At 47.9% G+C, this 26,018-nt stretch overlaps 1 protein-coding gene across 2 annotated transcripts in view; it reads left to right on the top strand.

The window, feature by feature from the left end:
• LOC147692685 (uncharacterized) overlaps positions 1-26,018 on the top strand; it is a 430,724-nt gene that overhangs the window by 293,786 nt on the left and 110,920 nt on the right. For both annotated transcript variants that reach the window (XM_086938862.1, XM_086938863.1), the window contains one exon: positions 7,112-7,178. In XM_086938862.1, the coding sequence (XP_086794988.1) occupies positions 7,112-7,178 (67 nt within the window). The remainder of the gene's footprint in view (positions 1-7,111; positions 7,179-26,018) is intronic.

Genomic DNA, 26,018 nt, shown 5'->3' with positions numbered 1-26,018 from the left:
CATTTCTTTTGCCGTTCTCTGCAAAGAAGTAGACTGGTACACGGGCTACATGACGAGGAATATTCTGTGCAAACCTATTGTAAGACGAGGCAGCATCATAGGCATTGTGCAGATGGTGAACAAATTAAGCGGCAGTGCCTTCTCGAAAACGGATGAGATCAACTTCAAAATGTGGAAAGTCTCCTTAAAAAAATGAACATCCCCTTGTGTAATAATGTAACAGCTGTTCGTGTAAAACGCTCCAATACTTAAGGAGAAGTTTACATTATAAAAATAAATGTAGGATAAAAAAAACCAAGGAAGTCCGCCGTCTTCATTCATAAATAGGAAACTTGAGTGGTCAAACCACTAGATGGCGACAGACATCCGTTTCATTTTCACTTTTTTTTTTTAAGTACGTAAAAACATGTACTCTTTATCACTCCTAGACTAAGCGAACAAACATCCAGAGGGCTGTGAATTAAGTTTTGGTCCCAGACCTCGCACTAACATTAGACAAGCCTGAGGCCCTTCAGAAAGAAGGCACATTAAGGTGGGACAAAATAGTTCTGTACTTTCTTGTTCAGCTGCCCATCCTCTACTCCTCTGCTCAGTGTAGGTCACCTCTCCTTCTTCCCTCAGTATAAGTCTAGTTCGACCATGACCCTTGGGTTGATAATAAATTATTCCTTGAGCTTTGGCTCCACAGAGTCAGACCCTAATAACTTGGTGTATTTGCCTTTAGGATCTGAGCCTTAAATCGAGCACATTAACAAGCAATGTTATGCAAAATAAGTGCTGGACAGATGAGCAGTGAGAGACCTTGTATTACCAAGTGTCCAGGGCAAGGTTAGCACTGGACAAGGGTATTTTAAAAAAACATCCAGGGAAGGGGAATCTTATTATTGGGCATAGCTGGAGTACGCAGCCCTATATATCCTGAGTACTAGAGCCTAGTGTGATGTTAGTGCTGGATATTGGTTTCTTGAGAGGCAGTGTATCTCACAAGGGCCTGGGATCCTAGGGTGGTGTAAGTGCTGGATATTGGTTTCTTGAGAGGCAGCGTATCTCACTAGGGCTTGGGATCCTGGTGTTGTAAGTGCTGGATATTGGTTTCTTGAGCGGCAGTGTATCTCACAAGGGCCTGGGATCCTAGGGTGGTGTAAGTGCTGGATATTGGTTTCTTGAGCGGCAGTGTATCTCACAAGGGCCTGGGATCCTAGGGTGGTGTAAGTGCTGGATATTGGTTTCTTAAGCTGCAGTGTATCTCACAATGGCCTGGGATGCTAGGGTGGTGTAAGTGCTGGATATTGGTTTCTTGAGCGGCAGTGTATCTCACAAGGGCCTGGGATCCTAGGGTGGTGCAAGTGCTGGATATTGGTTTCTTGAGAGGCAGCGTATCTCACAAGGGCCTGGGATCCTAGGGTGGTGTAAGTGCTGGATATTGGTTTCTTGAGCGGCAGTGTATCTCACAAGGGCCTGGGATCCTAGGGTGGTGTAAGTGCTGGATATTGGTTTCTTGAGAGGCAGCGTATCTCACAAGGGCCTGGGATCCTAGGGTGGTGTAAGTGCTGGATATTGGTTTCTTAAGCTGCAGTGTATCTCACAAGGGCCTGGGATCCTAGGGTGGTGTAAGTGCTGGATATTGGTTTCTTGAGCGGCATTGTATCTCACAAGGGCCTGGGATCCTAGGGTGGTGCAAGTGCTGGATATTGGTTTCTTGAGAGGCAGCGTATCTCACAAGGGCCTGGGATCCTAGGGTGGTGTAAGTGCTGGATATTGGTTTCTTGAGCGGCAGTGTATCTCACAAGGGCCTGGGATCCTAGGGTGGTGCAAGTGCTGGATATTGGTTTCTTGAGAGGCAGCGTATCTCACAAGGGCCTGGGATCCTAGGGTGGTGTAAGTGCTGGATATTGGTTTCTTGAGCGGCAGTGTATCTCACAAGGGCCTGGGATCCTAGGGTGGTGTAAGTGCTGGATATTGGTTTCTTGAGCGGCAGTGTATCTCACAAGGGCCTGGGATCCTAGGGTGGTGCAAGTGCTGGATATTGGTTTCTTGAGAGGCAGCGTATCTCACAAGGGCCTGGGATCCTAGGGTGGTGTAAGTGCTGGATATTGGTTTATTGAGAGGCAGTGTATCTCACAAGGGCCTGGGATCCTAGGGTGGTGTAAGTGCTGGATATTGGTTTCTTGAGAGGCAGCGTATCTCACAAGGGCCTGGGATCCTAGGGTGGTGTAAGTGCTGGATATTGGTTTCTTGAGCGGCAGTGTATCTCACAAGGGCCTGGGATCCTAGGGTGGTGTAAGTGCTGGATATTGGTTTCTTGAGCGGCAGTGTATCTCACTAGGGCCTGGGATCCTAGGGTGGTGTAAGTGCTGGATATTGGTTTCTTGAGAGGCAGCATATCTCACTAGGGCTTGGGATCCTGGTGTTGTAAGTGCTGGATATTGGTTTCTTGAGAGGCAGCGTATCTCACTAGGGCTTGGGATCCTGGTGTTGTAAGTGCTGGATATTGGTTTCTTGAGAGGCAGTGTATCCCACAAGGGCCTGGGATCCTAGGGTGGTGTAAGTGCTGGATATTGGTTTCTTGAGCGGCAGTGTATCTCACAAGGGCCTGGGATCCTAGGGTGGTGTAAGTGCTGGATATTGGTTTCTTGAGCGGCAGTGTATCTCACAAGGGCCTGGGATCCTAGGGTGGTGTAAGTGCTGGATATTGGTTTCTTGAGAGGCAGCGTATCTCACAATGGCCTGGGATCCTAGGGTGGTGTAAGTGCTGGATATTGGTTTCTTGCGAGGCAGTGTATCTCACAAGGGCCTGGGATCCTGGGGTGGTGTAAGTGCTGGATATTGGTTTCTTGAGCGGCAGTGTATCTCACAAGGGCCTGGGATCCTAGGGTGGTGTAAGTGCTGGATATTGGTTTCTTGAGAGGCAGCGTATCTCACTAGGGCTTGGGATCCTTGTGTTGTAAGTGCTGGATATTGGTTTCTTGAGCGGCAGTGTATCTCACAAGGGCCTGGGATCCTAGGGTGGTGTAAGTGCTGGATATTGGTTTCTTTAGCGGCATTGTATCTCACAAGGGCCTGGGATGCTAGGGTGGTGTAAGTGCTGGATATTGGTTTCTTGAGCGGCATTGTATCTCACAAGGGCCAGGGATCCTAGGGTGGTGTAAGTGCTGGATATTGGTTTCTTGAGAGGCAGTGTATCGCACAAGGATCCTAGGGTGGTGTAAGTACTGTCCATTGGTTTCTTGAGCGGCGGTGTATCTCACAAGGGCCTGGGATCCTAGGGTGGTGTAAGTGCTGGATATTGGTTTCTTGAGAGGCAGTGTATCTCGCAAGGGCCAGGGATCCTAGGGTGGTGTAAGTGCTGGATATTGGTTTCTTGGGAGGCAGTGTATCTCACAAGGGCCTGGGATCCTAGGGTGGTGTAAGTGCTGGATATTGGTTTCTTAAGCGGCAGTGTATCTCACAATGGCCTGGGATCCTAGGGTGGTGTAAGTGCTGGATATTGGTTTCTTGAGAGGCAGCGTATCTCACTAGGGCTTGGGATCCTGGTGTTGTAAGTGCTGGATATTGGTTTCTTGAGAGGCAGTGTATCTCACAAGGGCCTGGGATCCGAGGGTGTGTAAGTGCTGGATATTGGTTTCTTGAGCGGCAGTGTATCTCACAAGGGCCTGGGATTCTAGGGTGGTGTAAGTGCTTGATATTGGTTTCTTGAGCGGCATTGTATCTCACAATGGCCTGGGATCCTAGGGTGGTGTAAGTGCTGGATATTGGTTTCTTGAGCGGCAGTGTTTCTCACAAGGGCCTGGGATCCTAGGGTGGTGTAAGTGCTGGATATTGGTTTCTTGAGCGGCATTGTATCTCACAATGGCCTGGGATCCTAGGGTGGTGTAAGTGCTGGATATTGGTTTCTTGAGAGGCAGCGTATCTCACTAGGGCTTGGGATCCTAGGGTGGTGTAAGTGCTGGATATTGGTTTCTTGAGCGGCAGTGTATCTCACAAGGGCCAGGGATCCTAGGGTGGTGTAAGTGCTGGATTTTGGTTTCTTGAGAGGCAGTGTATCTCACAATGGCCTGGGATCCTAGGGTGGTGTAAGTGCTGGATATTGGTTTCTTGAGCGGCAGTGTATCTCACAAGGGCCTGGGATCCTAGGGTGGTTTAAGTGCTGGATATTGGTTTCTTGAGCGGCATTGTATCTCACAATGGCCTGGGATCCTAGGGTGGTGTAAGTGCTGGATATTTGTTTCTTGAGCGGCAGCGTATCTCACTAGGGCTTGGGATCCTGGTGTTGTAAGTGCTGGATATTGGTTTCTTGAGAGGCAGTGCATCTCACAAGGGCCTGGGATCCTAGGGTGGTGTAAGTGCTGGATATTGGTTTCTTGAGAGGCAGTGCATCTCACAAGGGTCAGGGATCCTAGGGTGGTGTAAGTGCTGGATATTGGTTTCTTGAGAGGCAGTGTATCTCAAAAGGGCCTGGGATCCTAGGGTGGTGTAAGTGCTGGATATTGGTTTCTTGAGTGGCATTGTATCTCACAACGGCAAGGGATCCTAGGGTGGTGTAAGTGCTGGATATTGGTTTCTTGGGAGGCAGTGTATCTCACAAGGATCCTAGGGTGGTGTAAGTGCTGGCTATTGGTTTCTTGAGCGGCAGTGTATCTCACAAGGGTCAGGGATCCTAGGGTGGTATAAGTGCTGGATACGGGTGCTGATAGAGAGCCTAAGGTTGTTTGAGTAATGGTTGGAGGTACAATGAGTGGCTGTGTATTAGACAAGAGCCTAGAGTGGTGTGAGTGCTAGATAGGTCTGAAGTGAGAGGCTGTACATCACACAAAGGCCAGAGAGGGAACAGTGATATTATTTCTTTTCTTTACTGCTCTGTTGTCTTATAGTTTTCTATATGACTGTTCTGTACTTGCCAACTCACACAGTGCTACCGTGTGACATACAATATCGGCTCCCATCGCACGGTCTCCCAGTGAGAAGCCGATATCACACAGTGGCAGGGAAAAGGAGCTGAAAACCACTGTAAATAGTATTTTTCCAGCTCGTTTTCCAAGTCTTTGAAGTGCCAACGTTCATTAAGAGATGTGAAAATACCCCAGGACACCGGCACCAGCCTCAGAACGCTTTTCGTCGTTTGGGGGGAGGAGGGACTTGGGGGTGGGGTGGTGTTTAAACGTGCTTTGTAAGAACTTCTTGGCATGATGCCCGCCCCTTTCAAAGCCCGCCCCCTCCTCAAACGGTGAGCTTGTTCTTCAAGTTGGCAGGTATGCTGTTTGTTAATCCCACTTGACTTTGGCCATGTGCTTCTTGTAAGCTTGTTCTCAATGTAAAGCACTCTGATACCTTTGGTTCTGGCCACGCTATATAAAACTCAAATAAATAAATAAAAGTGATGAATATGTTTAGTCGGGGGGGCATACAAAGACTTTGCTGTCTAGGTGATGATATAGCGGATTGGGGTTCAGTGAAAAGCCATGTGAAACTAGGACAATGCTATTGCTGGGTAGGGGTTCAGTGAGAGGCCATGTTATTGCACAGGTGCCAAACAGCCTGGGGTAATGTGAGTAGTGAGTGAAAATTCAGTGAGAGGCCATGTATCACGCAGAGAGAAGAGAGCCTAAGTGATGATATTGTTGGATAGTGGTGCAGCGAGAGGCCATGTGTCACAAAAAGACCAGAGTTCCTAGGGTGATATTAGAGTAGCTAGAGATGCAGCGAGAGGCCGTGTCATCACACAAGGGCCAGAGATCACCTGGGGAGATACAATTGTTGTGTAGGGGTTCAGTGAGAATCAATGGATCATACAAAGCCTAGGCTGTTGTTTTTGTCAGATGGGGACAATGAGAAGTCATGTTATCACACAAGGGCCAGAGAGCCAACTATGATATGGGTGATGGATAGGGGAGGTGAGAGGCAGTGTATGATACAGAGACCCTAGGGCAGATCCCTGTTTTCTCCTTTTTTGACAGCTTTGCCTTTTCCTCTGGCTTTCCACTTAGTGTGTTTTTCTTTCTCTTACTCTCTTTAAATGTCTGATGAGGAAAAATAAGTGCTGGTCCCCAAAAATAAGTCCTGATGGCCCCCTCTGGCGAGATTGAACGAGATCGCGGAGAGAGTTTTAAGAATTTGGCAAGAAATTATAGGTTGCCTAGTGGATCCCCAGATACCTCAGAAATTCAGTTGACCGCCCAACAGGGTTGGACTGGGACAGAAAATAGTCCCAGGTACCAAAATAAAAGGGGGCCTTATCAATGAACTTGATTGCTAAAAATGTGGTCCATGTTTGCAAATTTTGGCAGTTTTGAAAATGTAAAGATAAGCTGTATAATTGTTAGACTGAATGGAGTTGAGCGTGCTGCAGACAAGGTTTGTTTAAATATCATGGAAATCAATAGTAAAAATTGGTCCAGCAGACCTTAAACCAGTCCCACAAACAGCCAATAAAAGTCCATACACTAACCTGGCAGACGACCCATCGGGCACTACCTGATTGCCCTATAGGCCAGTCCGATCCTGACGCCCAAACAGATCGGACCCTGATGGCTGCGAATACCGATCTGGCCGCAAGTCTGTGAGCCACGTGCAGTGGGACATGGGAAGTTTGCCTGTTGATGGTTGGTTGCCCTTTGGGAAAGCAGTAGGAATAGTGAACTCTAGTCTGCATGTTTCCTTCTAAACATCTAAACCACAATGTAAATACTGGCACATTCAATTGGTTTGGTTTCAGCACTCACAGATTCTTGACATGCAAACAGGCGCGGCCAGCATAGGTGTAAGAGTGGTGGGCCGGGGGCGGGGCCAGGGGAAAAGTCGACAGACGATGGGATAGGTAAAATTACATGAAAAAATAAATAAAACCACTTACCTTGTGCAGCCGACTCGGCAACCGCAACCTTAAGTGGTTTTAGGTATTTAATTTTACCTATCCTGTCATCTGTCGACTTCCTTCCCACTCCACCCCTCCCCACCTCTCTTACCTGTGCCGGCCACACCTGCATGCAAATACTGCTGAGCTTTTATATATGAATATGCTGAGTTGCTTTTGCTATTTTGTTTTTTATTGATAAAAAACGATTATAAAAGGTTAAAAAAAAACTAACATGCTCTGCTCTTGTTTCACTTGCAGTGAGCTGCTGGAGGAGCTGGAGTGCTGCAGCAGTGCCCACGCCGTGGCAGAGTGCTTCGTTCAGAGGGTGAGTGCTGACCCGGACCTACTTAATAAAGCCAGTCCCTCCAGGCATCAATAGGCTACATCTTAGCAACATATGTGGAGTGTGTTCTTTGCTCCTCCTGGGGAGGCACACCTAAAACTGCACCCAGTGCTTTCCTAGTTTCCAACTTACATTTCCCAGCATGCACTGCGAATCCAAGAGTGGAGTCAGAAACTCTCTTCCCTGCCTGGGCCTCTTACTGTAAACCTACGCTCACCAATAATTCCCTTTCTCAGTTACACCGTTTAGAGCTGGCGTCAGATCTCAGCTGCCATGTCAACATACTAAGTTGAGGTTTGTGCTGGAAAATACAGAACATGTGCTGCAAAACTTGAAGAGTGCCATGAAACACGCAAGGGACAAAACTGCTCCGAATGCAGACAGACTGGCGTTTAAAAAATAGGCATTTGCAAAACCTGTAGGTCTGGTGTTGACTGCCATCATGTTGGCTTAGGCAATGCTTGTTTTGTAATAGGTTATTGCAAAACGTTATTGTTAGGGGAGCTGCAGGGCCCTTGCCAATATGAAAAACAAGCATTTACAATGCAATGGTCTCGGCTTTATTAAAGTTAAAGCTATTGGCATTGCAAATGCCATTTTTTGTTTTTTTTTAAACATAAATAAATGGTATTGTCATTTACAATGGCAATAGGTGAGCATTAGAGTGTAGTAGAGAGTAATAGCGGACACAGAGCCACACACACACAGAGCCACACACACACACAGAGCCACACACACGCACAGAGCCACACACACGCACAGAGCCACACACGCACAGAGCCACACACACACACACACACACAGAGCCACACACACTAACACACAGAGCCACACAGACAGACAAAGCCACACACACAGACAGACAAAGCCACATGCACACACAGACAAAGCCACATGCACACACAGACAAAGCCACAAACACACACAGACAAAGCCACACACACACACAGACAAGGTCATACCCACACAGAGAGAGCCACACACAGACAGACAGAGCAGAGCCACCCACACACAGACAGAGCCACACACACACACACACACTCACACAGAGCTCTCTGCCCAGTAATGCCCTAGGGAACAGAGGCACGAAAAACCGGATCACAAGCAGGGCACAGAGGCACAAGCAGGGACCAGAGGCACAAGCAGGGCACAGAGGCACAAAAACCGGATCACAAGCAGGGCACAGAGGCACAACAAGCAACGAGGGTGCAGGGGCAGGAGAGCAAGGACAAGCAACGAGGGGGCAGAAAGCACATGCAACGAGGGGGCATGGCGGCACAGAGGCACAAAAAGCGGATCACAAGCAGGGCGCACAGAAGCACAAAAACCGAATCACAAGCAGGGCACAGAGGCACAACAAGCAACGAGGGGGCAGAGGGGGTACAGAGGCACAAAAACCGGATCACAAGCAGGGCAGGGCACAGAGGCACAAAAACCGGATCACAAGCAGGGCACAGAGGCACAACAAGCAACGAGGGTGCATGGGCAGGAGAGCAAGCACAAGCAACGAGGGGGCAGCAAGCACAAGCAACGAGGGGGCAGGGGGGCATATAGGCACAAAAACCGGATCACAAGCAGGGCACAGAGGCACAACAAGCAACGAGGGGGCAGGGGGGCACAGAGGCACAAAAACCGGATCACAAGCAGGGCACAGAGGCACAAAAACCGATCACAAGCAGGGCACAGAGGCACAACAAGCAACAAGGGGGCATGGGCAGGAGAGCAAGCACAAGCAATGAGGGAGCAGCAAGCAAAAGCAACGTGGGGGCAGGGGGGCACAGAGGCAAAAAAAACGGATCACATGCAGGGCAGGGCACAGAGGCACAACAAGCAATGAGGGGGCAGGGGCAGAAGAGCAAGCACAAGCAACGAGGGGGCAGCAAGCACAAGCAAAGAGGGGGCAGGGGGGCACATAGGCACAAAAACCGGATCACAAGGAGGGCAAAGAGGCACAAAAACCGGGATCACAAGCAGGGCACAGAGGCACAACAAGCAGCGAGGGGGCAGGGGCAGGAGAGCAAGCACAAGCAAAAAGGGGGCAGCAAGCACAAGCAACAAGGGGGCAGGGGGGCACAGAGGCACAAAAACTGGATCACAAGAAGGGCACAGAGGCACAACAAGCAGCGAGGGGGCAGGGGCAGGAGAGCAAGCACAAGCAAAAAGGGGGCAGCAAGCATAAGCAACAAGGGGGCAGGGGGGCACAGAGGCACAAAACCCGGATCACGAGCAGGACACAGAGGCACAACAAGCAACGAGGTGGCAGGGGCAGGAGAGCAAACACAAGCAACGAGGAGGCAGCAAGCACAAGCAACGACGGAGCAGGGGGGCACAGAGGCACAAAAACTGGATCACAAGAAGGGCACAGAGGCACAACAAGCAACGAGGGGGCAGGGGCAGGAGAGCAAGCACAAGCAACAAGGGGGCAGGGGGGCACAGAGGCGCAAAAACCGGATCACAAGCAGGGCAGGGGACAGAGGCACAACAAGCAATGAGGCGGCAGGGGCAGGAGAGCAAGCACAAGCAACGAGGGGGCAGGACAGCAAGCACAAGCAAAGAGGGGGGGCAGGACAGCAATCACGATCAATTGGGGATAGGGGAGCAAGCACAAGCAACGAGGGGGGGACAGCAAGCACGAGCAACGAGGGGGGCAGGACAGCAAGCACAAGCAATGAGGGGGGCAGGACAGCAAGCACAGGCAACGAGGGGTGCAGGACAGCAAGCACAAGCAACGGGGGGCAGGACAGCAAGCACGAGCAACGGGGGCAGGGGAGCAAGCAACGAGGGGGCACGACAGCAAGCACAAGCAATGAGGGGGAAGGACAGCAAGCACAAGCAATGAGGGGGACAGGACAGCAAGCACAAGCAACGAGGGGGGGCAGGACAGCAAGCACAAGCAACGTGGGGGCAGGACAGCAAGCACAAGCAACGAGGGGGGCAGAATAGCAAGCACGAGCCACGAGGGGGGCAGGACAGCAAGCACGAGCAACGAGGGGGCAGGACAGCAAGCACAAGCAACGAGGGGGCAGGACAGCAAGCACAAGCAACGAGGGGGCAGATCAGCAAGCACAAGCAACGAGGGGGCAAGACAGCAAGCACAAGCAACTAGGGGGGGCAGGACAGCAAGCAATTACAAGCAGGGCACAGAGGCACAACAAGCAACGAGGGGGCATGGGGATACAGAGGCACAAAAACCGGATCACAAGAAGGGCAGGGCACAGAGGCATGAAAACCCAATCACAAGCAGGGCACAGAGGCACAACGAGCAACGGGGGGCATGGGCAGGAGAGCAAGTACAAGCAACGAGGGAGCAGGGGGGCACAGAGGTACAAAAACCGGATCACAAGCAGGGCACAGGGCACAAAAACCGATCACAAGCAGGGCACAGAGGCTCAACAAGCAACGAGGGGGCAGGCGCAGGAGAGCAAGGACAAGCAATGAGGGAGCAGCAAGCACAAGCAATGAGGGGGCAGGGGGACACAGGCACAAAAACCGCATCACATGCAGGGCAGGGCACAGAGGCACAACAAGCAACGAGGGGGCAGGGGCAGAAGAGCAAGCACAAGCAATGAGGGGGCAGCAAGTACAAGCAACGAGGGGCAGGGGGGGCACAGAGGCACAAAAAACGGATCACAAGCAGGGCACAGAGGCACAACAAGCAGCAAGGGGGCAGGGGCAGGAGAGCAAGCACAAGCAACAAGGGGGCAGCAAGCACAAGCAACAAGGGGGCAGGGGGGCACGGAGGCACAAAAACCGGATCACAAGCAGGGCACAGAGGCACAACAAGTAACGAGCGGGCAGGGGCAGGAGAGCAAGCACAAGCAATGAGGAGGCAGCAAGCACAAGCTACGAGGGGGTAGGGGGGCACAGAGGCAAACAAACTGGATCACAAGCAGGGCACAGAGGCACAACAAGCAATGAGGGGGCAGGGGCAGGAGAGCAAGCACGAGCAACGAGGGGGCAGCCAGCACAAGCAGCGAGGGGGCAGGGGGGCACAGAGGCACAAAAACCAGATCACAAGCAGGGTAGGAGACAGAGGCACAACAAGCAAAGAGGGGGCAGGGGCAGGATAGCAAGCACAAGCAACGAGGGGCCAGCAAGCACAAGCAACGAGGGGGCAGGTGGGCTCAGAGGCACAAAAACCGGATCACAAGCAGGGCGGCACAGAGGCACAAAAACCAGATCACAAGCAGGGCACAGAGGCACAACAAGCAACGAGGGGGCAGGGGCAGGAGAGCAAGCACAAGCAACGAGCGGGCAGCAAGCACAAGCAACGAGTGGGCAGAGAGGCACAAAAACCGGATCACAAGCAGGGCACATAGGCACAACAAGCAACGAGGGGGCAGGAGAGCAAGCACAAGCAACGAGGGGGCAGCAAGCACAAGCAACGAGGGGGCAGGTGGGCTCAGAGGCAAAAAAAACGGATCACAAGCAGGGCAGGGGACAGAGGCACAAAAAGCAACGAGGGGGCAGGAGAGCAAGCACAAGCAGCAAGGGGGCAGGGGGGCACAGAGGTACAAAAACCGGATCACAAGCAGTGCAGGGGACAGTGGCACAACAAGCAACGAGGGGGCAGGGGCAGGAGAGCAAGCACAAGCAACGAGGGGGCAGGACAGCAAGCACAAGCAACGAGGGGGGGTAGGACAGCAAGCACGAGCAATGGGGGCAGAGGAGCAAGCACAAGCAAAGAGGGGAGGAGGACAGCAAGCACGAGCAACGAGGGGGGCAGGACAGCAAGCACACACAACGAGGGGGGCAGGACAGCAAGCACAAGCAACGGGGGGCAGGACAGCAAGCACGAGCAACGGGGGCAGGGGAGCAAGCAACGAGGGGGCAGGACAGCAAGCACAAGCAACGAGGGGGGGCATGACAGCAAGCACAAGCAACGAGGGGGGGTGGGACAGCAAGCACAAGCAACGAGGGGGTGGGCAGGACAGCAAGCACAAGCAACAAGGGGGGGCAGGACAGCAAGCACGAGCAATGAGGGGGCAGGACAGCAAGCACAAGCAACGAGGGGGGCAGGAGAGCAAGCACAAGCTACGAGGGGGGCAGGACGGCAGGCACGAGCAATGGGGGGCAGGGGAGTAAGCAACGAGGGGGCAGGACAGCAAGCACAAGCAACGAGGGGGCAGGACAGCAAGCACAAGCAACAAGTGGGGGCAGGACAGCAAGCGCAAGCAACGAGGGGGGGCAGGACAGCAAGCACAAGCAACGAGGGGGTGGGCAGGACAGCAAGCACAAGCAACGAGGGGGGGAGGACAGCAAGCACAAGCAACGAGGGGGGCAGGACAGCAAGCACGAGCAACGAGGGGGCAGGACAGCAAGCACAAGCAACAAAGGGGGCAGGACAGCAAGCACAAGCAACGAGGGGGGCAGGACAGCAAGCACGAGCAATGGAGGGCAGGGGAGCAAGCAACAAGGGGGCAGGACAGCAGGCACAAGCAACGAGGGGGGGAGGACAGCAAGCACAAGCAATGAGGGGGGCAGGACAGCAAGCGCAAGCAACGAGGGGGGGGAAGGACAGCAAGCACAAGCAATGAGGGGGGGCAGGACAGCAAGCACAAGCAACCAGAGCGGGGCAGGAGAGCAAGCACGAGCAACGAGGGGGCAGGACAGCAAGCACAAGCAATGGAGGGCAGGGGAGCAAGCAACGAGGGGGCAGGACAGCAGGCACAAGCAACGAGGGGGGGAGGACAGCAAGCACAAGCAATGAGGGGGGCAGGACAGCAAGCGCGAGCAACGAGGGGGGGAAGGACAGCAAGCACAAGCAATGAGGGGGGCAGGACAGCAAGCACAAGCAACGAGAGCGGGGCAGGACAGCAAGCACGAGCACCGAGGGGGGGGGGGGCAGGACAGCAAGCACGAGCAACGGGGGGCAGGGGAGCAAGCACAAGCAACGAGGGGGCAGGACAGCAAGCACAAGCAACGAGGGGGGGAGAACAGCAAGCACGAGAAACTAGGGGGAGGCAGGACAGCAAGCACGAGCAATGGGGCAGGGGAGCAAGCACAAGCAACGAGGGGGCAGGACAGCAAGCACAAGCAACGAGGGGGGGGCAGGGGAGCAAGCACGAGCAACGGGGGCAGGACAGCAAGCACTCACCGGAGGACTCAGCAGCTTCTCGACTTCTTCGGGCGGCGGTCAGGCAGAAATGGCGTCACAAAAGCGGCGCCATTTTCGCATTCGGGGGCGTGGTTTTTGCAGTTGAGTGACGGATGTCGTCCCGGCGAGAAAACTGCAAAAAACACGCACCCAAATCCGAAAAGGATGGGGCTTGAACGGAGTGACGCCCCTCTCCTCCAATGGCTGGCCTCCATTTAGGAAACCAGCCAATGGAGAAGAGGGGCGGGTTCAAGCCCCCGTACTAAGAAACATGAATTCTCAGCTGCGTGACACTGCTGCACAGTGTACGCTAGGCCGAGACCTAAAAATGTAGGTCTCAAAAAGCACGCATTGCCAGAGTAGTCTCTAGCACTGAAGGGAACTACTTTGTGTGAAAATGTATTACCTGTGAAAGAGCAGATTGCCTTCATCTTATCAATTGTCTGACATGGGCTGTTCTACTTCCTATACTGTATGCTGTAATGGGCGGAAGAAAAATGTGAGTAAAACAGTGGACGAAGATGAAGAGTGCTGGCTGAAAGTCCCTATAAGTAAATATATTATATTTAGTAAAATCAAAGAGCATCATTGCGCTGCCAGAAGGTCACCTTTTTGACGTTCTGGTGGTGCAATGTGCCGCTAGCATATTTATAAGGCCATGTAAAGCCACGTTACTTGGCTTTTCATGGCCTTATGAATATGTGCCCCTTTCACACAGGGTGTTGCTGGTGGCGTTCCCAGCAACATCCATGGCTTTTTGACACTGCCCCTGATTTACGAGAAAACCGTAAGTCTGAGGCAGCGCCAAAACCTTACGCCTCCACATGGGAGGCATAAGGGAGGAACAACCAGGAGAAATATCTTCAGTTCTCCTCGTTTTTCCTCTTTCTATGTGTGCTGGAATGCAGCACACATGGAAAGAGGAAAAAGCACCTTGTGATTATTTTTGTGCCAGAAGGTTTCGCTTCCTGCACAAAAATAATCATCCCCGCAATGCAGGCACCCTTGCACCATGGTGCAAAGGTGCCTGCTTTGGCGCACAGCAGCCCATTGTGCGCCAGCGTAGGTGAAAAGGACAGGAATGCACCTTATCTAATAGATACAGCGCATTTGTGCCCTTTACTTTTGCCGTAGGGCAGCACAGCAGCAAGGCCTGCTGCGCTGCCCTACGGAAAAGAAAACATAAATGAGACCCAAAAAGGTCTTGACTAACGCCAGGCATCATAATAATTAGGGTGAATCCAGATGTTTTTGCATTGATTACTCTGATAAGTCTGCTGTAAAACGTGGGACTGGTGTGTGGTAGTCATGTAATAATTGCGGCTCACTGTGCTGAAAGTTGTGTGAAAGGTCAAAGGTGTGAGCTGCCAGTCATAATATGGAACACATTTTCTACAAACAATGGCATGCAGTAAAAGGTTTCCTTGCAGAGAATGACCGGTAAGTTTCAATATAAAGCATGTACGCAGCATTTAAATATATGCCACTTCTTCCCACTTTAGGCAATACTGTTAGTAAGTGGTCAAACAGGAATCTCTTCCTTAACAGGATTCTAAGCGCTCGTCTGGAAATTCTGAACAATTTTCACAGAGGAGGGAGGAAGAGAAGGGGGAAAGGAGATAGTAGGGGCGAGAAGAAACACACAAAAGTGAAATTAAGAGAGAGGAAGTGCATGGTGCTGGCAGAAAGTGGCAGAGATGGAATCAAAACCATGCCTCCTTATAATCGGGACATGCAGAATTCTAGAGTGCCATCAGTGAGTTCCTAAAAAAAACTGAGCCTCTACACGAGGAAACAGCCATTACATCGCAACTATTACAACACATCCCATCACAACGCAAGTGCCATTACAACGCACTGCCATTACAATGCATGACATTGCAACGTATATGCCTTTACCACGCATGCCTTTGCAACTAATTTTGATGTAAAGGAATGAATAGTAAAGGAATATATGTGTTCTACATGTAAGTATAGAGTAAGTACACAAACATATATATGTTATATATTATAACGAAAAAAAGCTTTCTCTCATCCAAATGGAAACAGAATCGGCACTATGTAGGTTAGTTATCTGGCTTGTTTATTTTCAAAACATCAACACGTTTCGACCGTTTCCTCATGGCCTTCTTCACGATGCCTGAGCCACATATAGAGTTAATTTAAATACAAAAGAACAGCAATGTATAGGCATAAACATTAACAAAGGACAATAACCTCCCATAATAGTGTATGATCGTTTAACACTGAAAATGTGGCAACCCTCTTTCAACATGTTATTTTTATGGTATTCCAATGCACTCTAGGTTGAAAAACTGAAATACATTACAACCCATTTCCATGCCTCTTTTATATTTAATATATAATTTCTTATTGTATTTTTCAGTCAAAGTACGTTATGTGCATATTAAAAAAAATTGTGACCACATTCCATTTTTGGAATTCCCTTATCATCATACACTCTGATAATACAAGCATATTTCTTTTTTATCATAGTTATTTTCCTAAAGTGCTAGTGCTTAATAATTATACAGTGCTAGTGCTATAATGTACCATTGTTTTACTGTGCAAATTTAACTAAAGTGCATAGTCATTTTTATAAAAATCCATGTTAATATACGGGTTTAATACTCCTTAAAAAGTTGAGATAAATTAATCTATTGTATCTTAATACATGATTTACACTTAAAAAACTCCTATTTCCTAAAGTGCTTTTTAATCATTTTCTAAAGTGCTAGTTCTCATATTCATACTCGTGGTTCTGTGTTTGGGAAAAAAATATTTTTTTCTTTATATAAAATTCTGAAATTTCATATGTTGCTCCTATAGATAAGATATGCTTTGCAAGAACTCCACAGATTTCTTAATCAATACAGGCATGTAAACAATTACTCGTCCAGATTAAAACCATTTGGTTCTTTAGCATCAAGCTCAAGGATATAAAAAGTTTCTAGTTTTCTCAGTTCTCTCTCCCTGTCCCCTCCTCTTCTTTTCTTGGGCACTTGTGCTGGGCAGCTATATACCATGGATGTAGGATCCATCGGATGTTCTTTTTCATAGTGCCGTGCTATTGGATAGCGTCTCTCTTTGTTGATGATGGCCCTCCTATGCTGCAAAATTCTCTTGTGAACTGGTAGAGTAGTGCCGCCGACATATACCTTTCTACATGGGCACCATAGAATGTATACTACAAAACAGGATTTACACTACAAAACTCTTTTGTTAAAAGTTGTTTGTAAAGATGAGAGGTTTTCCCCATGCTGGCAAGCCTTACACTTTGTACATTTAAAAAAAACTTCTTGCTGCCTAAGCCACGTTTGCTGTGGGGCTGTCCCTCCATATTCACTCTTCACCAGGTAATCCTTCAGGGACTTTAATTTCTATGTGTTCTATTTGTGCTCTTTTTCACTCTTTGCCCCAAAACTGGATATTCTACAATAAAGTGCCAGTGCTTATTTAAAACCTTTCTCATCTAATCGTACCTCATGTTGTATGTTGTTATAAATCAACATGTGCTACTTTGGCTTTTCATTCTCTTTCTTAAGGTTATTCTAGAGGGTTGAAACAGCACCTCTTCTCTGTTTAAATCTCTTGCTGTTTCCAAACTGTTAATTAAATACCCCCTTTCTGCAAATCGTTGTTTCATGTCCTGTTCTATTTTATCGTAATCCTGAAGGTTGCTACAACCTCTTCTAGCTCTGGAAAATTCCCCAAAGGGGATTCTCCTGATAAGGGGCTAGAGGTGGGCACTCCCCGCATGTAAAATAGTTTTTCCTGCGGTAGGCTTTCTAAAAACTGTACTCTCAAGTTTACCCCCTTCCACACACACCCTAATATCTAAAAATTCAATGGCTTGTTTACTTCGTTGACCCACAAATGTCATATTCATTTCATTATTATTTAATTCATTGATGAATTGATCCACCTCTGCCTCTGTGCCCTGCCACAGCACGAAGACATCATCAATACATCTAGACCAAATTAGTATCTTCTCTGACCAGTGTTCTAATGATTGGCCCCCGAGCACCTGCTCCTCCCACCAACACAGATTTAGATTGGCATAACTGGGGGCGAAGCAGGTGCCCATGGCCATTCCTTGTTCCTGCTGGAACAATTCCTTCCCAAAAAGAAAAATAACAGAAACAGAAAAATATTCCTGGTCAGGCACCATTCCATCCTTCCATATTCCATATATCTATATTTTTCTTTTACTACCTGAACAGAAACATTTGTATCAAGTGTATGCCTTTACCTTGTAACTGCAAGTGTGGGAAAGACATATCCGTGGTAAAAGTTTGCGTTGTAATGGTAGTTCGTTGTAATGGCATTTGCATAGTAATACCCACGTTGTAATGGCACATGTGTTATTAGTACGCGTTGTAATGTCATACATTCCTCTAGATAATCAGTTAGTGGTATTGCTGTTACCTAGCTTTCTGAAAATAAAACATACTGTAACTTAGGTTAATGCCACTACGTTTAAGGACCTAAAAAGGATTAAGGTCTGACTTGGTCTTAGGCCTATTCATAGTAAACCCCCATATTATGACTTCAGACCTTCAGAGTAAACACTGACGATGTAAATGGATTCCATTAAATATACTACATGTACATTTATTTTCTGTGGTTAGCCTAAAAATCAGGCATGGATCAGGCAACCCTGGTCCTTTAGTGGAAAGGTCTGCACCATACAAATGCTAACCCAATGTACACAGTCCTAGAGGCTGACACGCATCATACAGGAGGCTTTGGCCACATATGTATTGTAACCAGTGCTTGATTTGAGCCTGTGGTTTCCGGTGCTCGGCACTGACACTTAATTGTCAACACCAGCAGTTGTGACAATCTCCCACAAGATGACGCTCTCTGGCTAACTTAGAGATGACCACAACAAAAGTTAATTAGTGATTCAATATACATTAAAAATGACTATTACTTGCAGCTCAAGCCATTCTTAAAGCTTTGGAGCCTGTAATAGTCTGAATGGTCACACTTGTTGGAGTGTGATGCTTAGTAGTTGTGATGCTACTGTCATAGGCAGCTTGGCTGTGGCAATGTGTGGTGCAAGCTGCAGTGGTCGTCAGACAAGAGCCCTGGCACTTACTTTTTTTGCAAATTAAGCACTGGGTTGTGACTCTACTCACACAGTTGGTCTCACTGGCTGCTGTTCTTCCTTTCTACAGTCTGTCCCTCCATTACCTCCTCTGCTCGCTTCTGACAGCGAGGCCCATTCTCAGAGCAGGCTCTGGCAGGAAGGAAGTGCCGCTCTCAGACGGGATCTAATCTCCCTCCTGGGAGGCTCTCTTTCCAGCAGAGCTTTAGCTGAGATTTTCTCTTTCCATCAACATTCCAATGATTTCTTGTTTGGAATCAGAGCTGCATATTTCCAGCACTGCGAAGAACATAGCCAAAAGCACCATCCATTTTCTCTCCATTCCTCTCTCTCTGCTTTTCTCTTTCCCTTGGTTTCTTCCCTTTCTATATCCGTCACTGCATTTTTATTCTTTGGATAATTACCCCTCTCATCTCTTTTAACCTCTGTACTAGCATCTCTATTTATCCTTCTCCAGGATGTACGTTGTTACAACGCATGCTTTTAGCACGCATGCTGTAACAATGCGGTTTTTATAACGCATTCTTTTACAACGCATAATACAAAGGGGTGTTGGATAGTGAATATTTTAATTTACTATTCCAACACCAGTCCCCGTTGACACTAGGGAAGGTGTTTGATAGTAAATTAAAAGTATTCCCTATCATTGAGCGCCCCCCAGAGTCATGCATTGTAATAGAATGCAATTTAAAAACCGCGTTGTAATAGCACTGCGTGCTAAAAGTCGCGTCGTAAACGACGTTCCCCCCTTCTCCACCCTTTGGCTACTCTCACTCCTCAGTTTATCGTAGGCTCTGCACTTTTGTCCTCACACTTCTTTCCTCTGCTGTCTATTTTCACTCACAGCCATTCCCTCAGTGCATCTTCTCTCGCACACTCTTCCACTCTCCCCGTCTCTCCCTCTTTCACCAATCTTTTTCAGACCATTTAATCTTTTATCCCATTGTACCAACTCACCATGAGTTCTTCTCCTCTTTTTTGTGGCCTCTCCCTCTCCCATTTCGAACAATCTAATCTTTCCTCTTCCTCTCTCGCCTTTTTTCTCTCATCTATTTTCTGCTATCGCACTTTGTCGCTCTGCCTTTCATACTCATTTTCACACTTCCCTCTTCTTTCTTACTCCCCCTTTTTCTTGTCCCGCTCTCTTATCTTCGCCCTCTAGAGTGTATCACCTTTATCCATCTTTCCATCTGTCTTTCACTCCTCATTATTCTCTTACATCGCCCCTCCCTCTGCTCGTTGTATATCTCTCATTCTCACACTATTCCTCTTCTCTCCACACTCTTCTCTCTCCTTCTATTTCAGACACATTCTCCCATTCTCTCTCAAACTCTTCTCCCATTCTCTCTCAAACTCTTCTTTGTCGTATTCTCTCTCCCTTTCTATCCCAGACACACTCTCACATAGTCTCCCACACTCTTCTCCCGCTATCTCTCTTCTGGCATGTTCTCTTTCGCTTTCTATCTCAGACTCTCTCTCAGATTCTATCTCACACTCTTCTCCCACTTACCCCTCATCTGTCATGTTTCTCACTTTATGTTTCAGACACACTCTCCTATTCTCTCTCACACTCTTCTCCCACTACCCCTCTTCTGCCATGTTTTCTCTCACTTTCTATCTCAGACACAATCGCACACACTCACATTCTCTTTCATACTCTTCTCCCACTATCCCTCTTCTCGCATGTTCTTTCTCCTCTTTTTAACTCCGATACACTCACACATTCTGATTTGCTCTCACACACTTCTCAAACTATCCCCTTCTGTCATATTTGCTCTCACTTTCTATCTCAGACACACACTCACACTCTTCTCGCACTACCCATCTTTTGTCATTTTCTCTCTCAACTTCTGTCTCAGACACACTCTCACATTCTCTCTCACACTCTTCTCCCACTATCCCTCTTCTGTCATGTTCTCTCTCACTTTCTATCTCAGACTCACTCTCCCATTCTCTCTCACATTATTTTCCCACTATCTCTCTTCTATCATGTTCACCTCCCTTTCTATCTCAGACAAACTCTCACATTCACTCTCACACTCTTCTCCCACCAAACCAATTTTGTCATTTTCTATCTCAGGCACATTCTCAGATTATCTCTCCCACACTACTCCCACGTACCCTTCTTCTGCCATGTTCTCTCTCACTTTGTATCTCAGACATACTCTCACACTCTACCATTCTCTCTCACACTCATCTCCCACTATCTCTCTTCTGTCATGATCTCTCTCACTATCTATCTCAGACACACTCTCACATTCCCTGTCACACTCTTCTCCCGCTATTTCTCTTCTGTTATTGTTGGGAAATGACCCTCTCTGAAGGGTCACCCCAAACTTTTTGGCTTTCTCCTCCTCTTTTTGCTAAATTCTTTTTGTTGGCTTTAAGACCCTGAGCACGTTACCACTGTTGGCCAGTGCTAAAGTGCATGTGCCTCTCCCCTAAATATGGCAACATTGGTTGTGTATACAAATGGCATATTTAATTATAAGTTCCTTTTAAAGTGATATTCCATATACCTAGGGCCTTTAAATTAAATGCTACTAGTGCCCCTGCATCACTGATTGAGCCACCCATACAAGTAGTCTTTCAAACCTGTCTCAGGCCTGCCACAGCAGGGCTGGTGTGTGCCACTTCGACTTATAAACAGAAAAGGTATGTTGTTTCTAGGGGTGACAAGGGGGAGGAAGAAAGGGCAAGGGGGCAGGCCACAGCAGTGGTGACAGGTTCCCATAAGGTGCTAGGTAGAGTAAAGATGGGTCTACTCATCCAGGGAGGGCTCTTATAAGGAGCAAGAGCCTTCACACACCTGAGGAGCCAGGGCCTTCACACACCTGAGGGGTGTCATGCTTCATCATAGGGCAGCTCCCAATTGGGCCGGCGCTGCAATGCCCAATGGGCCCCTCTGGGGGGCTCTTTGCCGTAGGTCTTGTTGGTTTGCCGCCGTGAAGCTGGATGTTATATATGTGAGGGAGCCTTTATATAGTGAGTAGAAGTGGGATAGTGAATGTGCAGTAAAAATGGCTCCTGTATTCGCCAACCCTTTATTCGAGGAGTACCTGGGCCATGATTAAAAACAGACTAGAGAGTCATGGCCTGAAAAGGGGAAGATTAAACCCGTATCAGTCCTAGTGAGTTGTGCAGGAGGTCAACATTTTTCGACTCTAAGGGGGTGGAGTGTGGTTTTCCGTCTTAAGGAACTATCCCCCAGATTCATCATGGTCATGTTTTGCGAGTCCTTAATAGCGAATTTTAAGGATTCGCTATTAAAGACTCTCAAAACGGGATGCATGTAGAAATCGCAATATTTTATGCGATTTCTACTGCTTCCTGATTTGCGATTCGCTAATTGCGAATCGCAAATAAGGAATGGCTTTCCCATTCATTCCTATGGGCCTAAAGGCCCATAGGAATGAATGGGGAGTTATTCCTTATTTGCGATTAGCAATTAGCGACTCGCAAATAAGGAAGCAATTTCAAGGGTGCCGGGGTGTCCAAAGGACACCCTGTAGCACCCCTGAAATGGTAATGTACATTGGTGTTGCGCACACACGTGTCCAAAGGACATGTGTGTGTGTAACATACAACTTAGAAAAATGCACTTGCACTAAAGTGCATTTTTCTAAGTTTTTACTATTTACCACGTAGTTAGACTTCGCGGTAAATAGCGGCCCCAGATTGCGAATTCGCAATTTTAAAATGGTTCATAAATTGCATTTAAGGAATCTCAAATTGAGATTCCTTAAATGCAATTAATCGCAATTTAGTGATTTCTAGAATTGCGATTTTTGCATTTGGGATGATGAATCCCAAATGCAAAAATAGCGCTCGCAAAGGGCCAGATTCTCAGAATCTGGCCCTTTGCGAGCCGATTTCGGTTTGATGAATCTGGCTGATTGTGTCACGTTCCCTTAAGTATGGATTCGGTAGTAATCCTGGAAGTGTAAAACAAATGTGAAAGAACTATTACTGGAGGTATAGGTATACTTTCTGGAAAATAATGCACCTAGAAGGGGGGATGGAGGTGCCTCAACAGGGACGTGACAGAGAATCTTGCTAAATATTGCAAGTAGGACCCACTGTGGTCCTCGCTGTGCTGTCCGTCCCTGAGTGTAGGTTCTGACTCTGGCACAGCGAGGACCACATTGGGTCCTACTCACAATATTTAGCGAGCTTCTCCTCACGTCCCTGTTGAGGCACCTCCATCCCCCTCTTCTAGATGCATTATTTCCCAGAAAGTATACCTATGCCTCCATGGCATTTAAAGACACCAAGGAACTTTGAATCATAATTAATTCAATTTGAGGGAAATGAAATGAAAACTACCACCCTCTGTTTGTATTTATTGTCCCTGCGTTTAATTAAGGAGAGGCATAATATTTGGCAGCCTCCAGGTTTTTTGTGGATAAATAGGAAATGGTGCAAGGATATGTTAGCCATTTGTTTGATGTAGTGATGTCACATGTTTAATGTTTGTTGTTTATGAATATTGATATTCATTGAATTTATCATCAGTTATTGTGTATGAATAAGTGTTATTCTTTTCAAACATTTGAATTATTTGTGAAAAAAGTACAAAATGTCAATGAATGACAAGGTTAAATAAATAACCTGATCAAACAAAAATAATTGGTGTTTGACAGTTGCTATAAAGAGACAGCATCAATGTTGAGAAGGTGTCAGCCCGCCCTCCCCCCCCCCCTTTTTTTTGTTCAATAAATTATATGGCCCTATCTGACCCTGGTCTTTTGGACCTAACCCCAGTTGTTGTTTCACTTTTAGAAAGTGGGCATTTATTTGCTCTGTGTGCCTGTAGCCTGTCTCCAATACACATCTGGGGTGGGTGACAGCTACACTTTGTGCAATCCCTCTAGATAGCCACAAAACACAGGAAGGTTAGGAGTGTCTGCAGACTCATCTGCATTCTGATGGCTCTTCCTGAGCAGAAAGGGTGGGGGAGCTGAAGCTTATACCTGAATAGGCAGTATCCTGTGTCACACACAAAGGGCTGATTACCCCCTCATGATAGTCTGGAGCCAGGGCAGGGAAGAAAGGACCTGCGTGCACTTCAAAAACGCTTCTTTGAAAATGCCCTATTTCCAAGCCACAACTGGGTATAAGCACTGGGTCTCTGACCCTACCAAGACAGACACATCTGTACCTACCACTGGACTCTGTCAGAAGAACTGCTGTGCTGCATCAAGGACTGACACTCTGCTGGACTGCTGATCTGGAAGGCCTGCTTTTCTCATGATGCCCTGACTCTGCTGAGGAAAGCTGGACTCTGCCTTGTACTGAAGTTATCTTCAAGGGTGTGTTGGTTTGCCTCCTATTGATTTAAAAGCAGGGATATCAAAGTCTCTACCCGTGCATCTGTGCCAGGTTCCCTGGAAGTGGACCCAGATACTTGCATCACAGAAATCAAAGCATCTCCAGTCTGCGTGTAGCAAAACCAGTGCATCTACCCAGTAGCTGGAGTAGGATCGGCGAATCTCTTCTTGAACCAACGCATCGCCTTGAGAGGCCGACACATCGAATTGCGCATCCCCGCTGCAGTATCCTTCTACTGCATGGAGATACCCGGCGCATCGCACTTCGGAACCAAAGCATCTCGGCCCAGTGCTTCGTCTCCGAAACCGAAGCATCATCACCTCTGTAGGATCGACATCGATACATTGCTCAACTGTGCCTCACATCTCGTTGTTGACACCAGGATAAGGTACTTTGTTCACCGGGTCCTGGATGGGTGCTGTAGCCTGCCTTCCCTTTATCACGATTGGCCCAAAATATTGAAGTTGCCCCAGCCCAGCGCTACCAGATAACCTGCATTGGCGTTTATTGCTTCTACGCGCTAGAACTTTTTGTATTCTTTAAAAGTTCATAACTCGACTTCTATACATGGGATTTGATTCTTTTTTTGGTCTTGATTTATTTATAAAATTATTGTCTATTGTTCTAAACCTGTGTGTAGTATTTTTGTGGTGTTTTCATTGTGTTACTGAGTGGTGTGTTGCACAAATACTTTATTCATTGCCTCTTTAGTTTAGCCTGACAATTCTGTGCCAAGCTACCAGAGGATGAGCACAGGTAACTTTTAGTATGTTTCTTACTTACCCTAACTAGAGTGATGGTCCCTACTTGGACAGGGTGCATACCATTGCCAACTAGAGGCCCCATTTCTAACAGTCATGTTCTCTCTCGCTTTCTTTCTTACACACTCTCACATTCTCATCACACTCGACTCCCATTATCGCTCTTCTGTCATGTACTCTCCCACTTTCTATCTGTCACACTCTCGCACTCTTTCATTCTCTCTCACATTCTTCTCCCACTGCCTCTCTTCTACCACATTCTCTCTCACTTTTGTATCTCCCACTCCCACATTCTCTCTCTCACTCTTCTCCCACTATCTCTCTTCTGTCATGTTCTCTCTCACTTTTTATGTCAGACGCACGCTCATATTCTCTCGCACACTATTCTCCCACTATCCCTCTTCTGTCATGACCTGTCCCACTCACTGCTGTAACAAAACTTGAGGGCCCCCCTGCAAGGTACACAATGAGAAGCTCTCCTGCCAGAGTATTGTGCTGAGGGGCCTCCTGGAGCTTGGGGGCCACCCGCACCGCGGGGCTGCGAGGGCTTGTGTTACGCCACTCAGACCCACTTGCACACTCCCACATTCTGTCTTACACTCTTCTCCTATTATCCCTTTTGTGTCATGTTTCTCTCAATTTCTATCTCAGACACACTCTCACACTCTCCCATTCTCTCTCACACTCTACTCCCATTCTCTCTCACACTCTTCTCCCACTACCCCTCTTCTATCACATTCTCTCTCACATTCTATCTCACAAACTCTCACATTCTCTCTCAAACTATTTTCCCACTATCTCTCTTCTATCACATTCTCTCTCACTTTCAGTCTCAGGTCCACTCTCAAATTTTCTCACACTCTTCTCCCACTATCAATCTTCTGTCATGCTCTTTCCCACTTTCTATCTCAGACATACTCTCACACTCTCTCTCACACTGTTCTTTCACTTTCTCTTTTCTGTCATGTTCTCTCTGTCACTTCCTTTCTCAGACACATTCTCACACTCTTACATATTCGCTCACATTCTTCTCCCTTTATCCCGCTTCTGTCATAATCTCTGACTTTCTTTCTCAGACACAAGCTCACACTCTTACATTCTCTCACACTCTTCTCCCACTGTTCCTCTTCTCTCATTTTCTCTCGCTTTCTATCTCTGTCACTCTTTTCCACTTTCCCTTTCTCACTCACTCTACCTGCCTCCCTTGTTGGACATCTAAGAGGGAGCACGGTCATCTCCAAAATGCAGCAGTCCAGTAAATCTAGCCCTACTTGACTTGCCAACATCCTACAACACTGTGGTCCATGAACCAGCCCTAAGCAGAATAGATTCCTGGGTGGGAATAAGTGGATGGATTCTGGAATGGATTTGTTCTTCCTTACGAGAATACCTTCAGAGAATAGCATCAACGAAACAGGATCACCATGCCCATGTCTTCAACATTAAGAGGCTTGTCTGCAACCAACTTCCAAAAAGAATTAAAACATTAAGAAGAATTCAAGATTTAGAAGCCTGACTTA

Source organism: Lissotriton vulgaris, chromosome 9 (genome assembly GCF_964263255.1).
Source record: "Lissotriton vulgaris chromosome 9, aLisVul1.2, whole genome shotgun sequence".
Taxonomy (NCBI): Eukaryota; Metazoa; Chordata; class Amphibia; order Caudata; family Salamandridae; genus Lissotriton; species Lissotriton vulgaris.
Note: the sequence above shows the minus strand (reverse complement) of the source record. Positions and strands in the feature narration are given on the sequence as shown.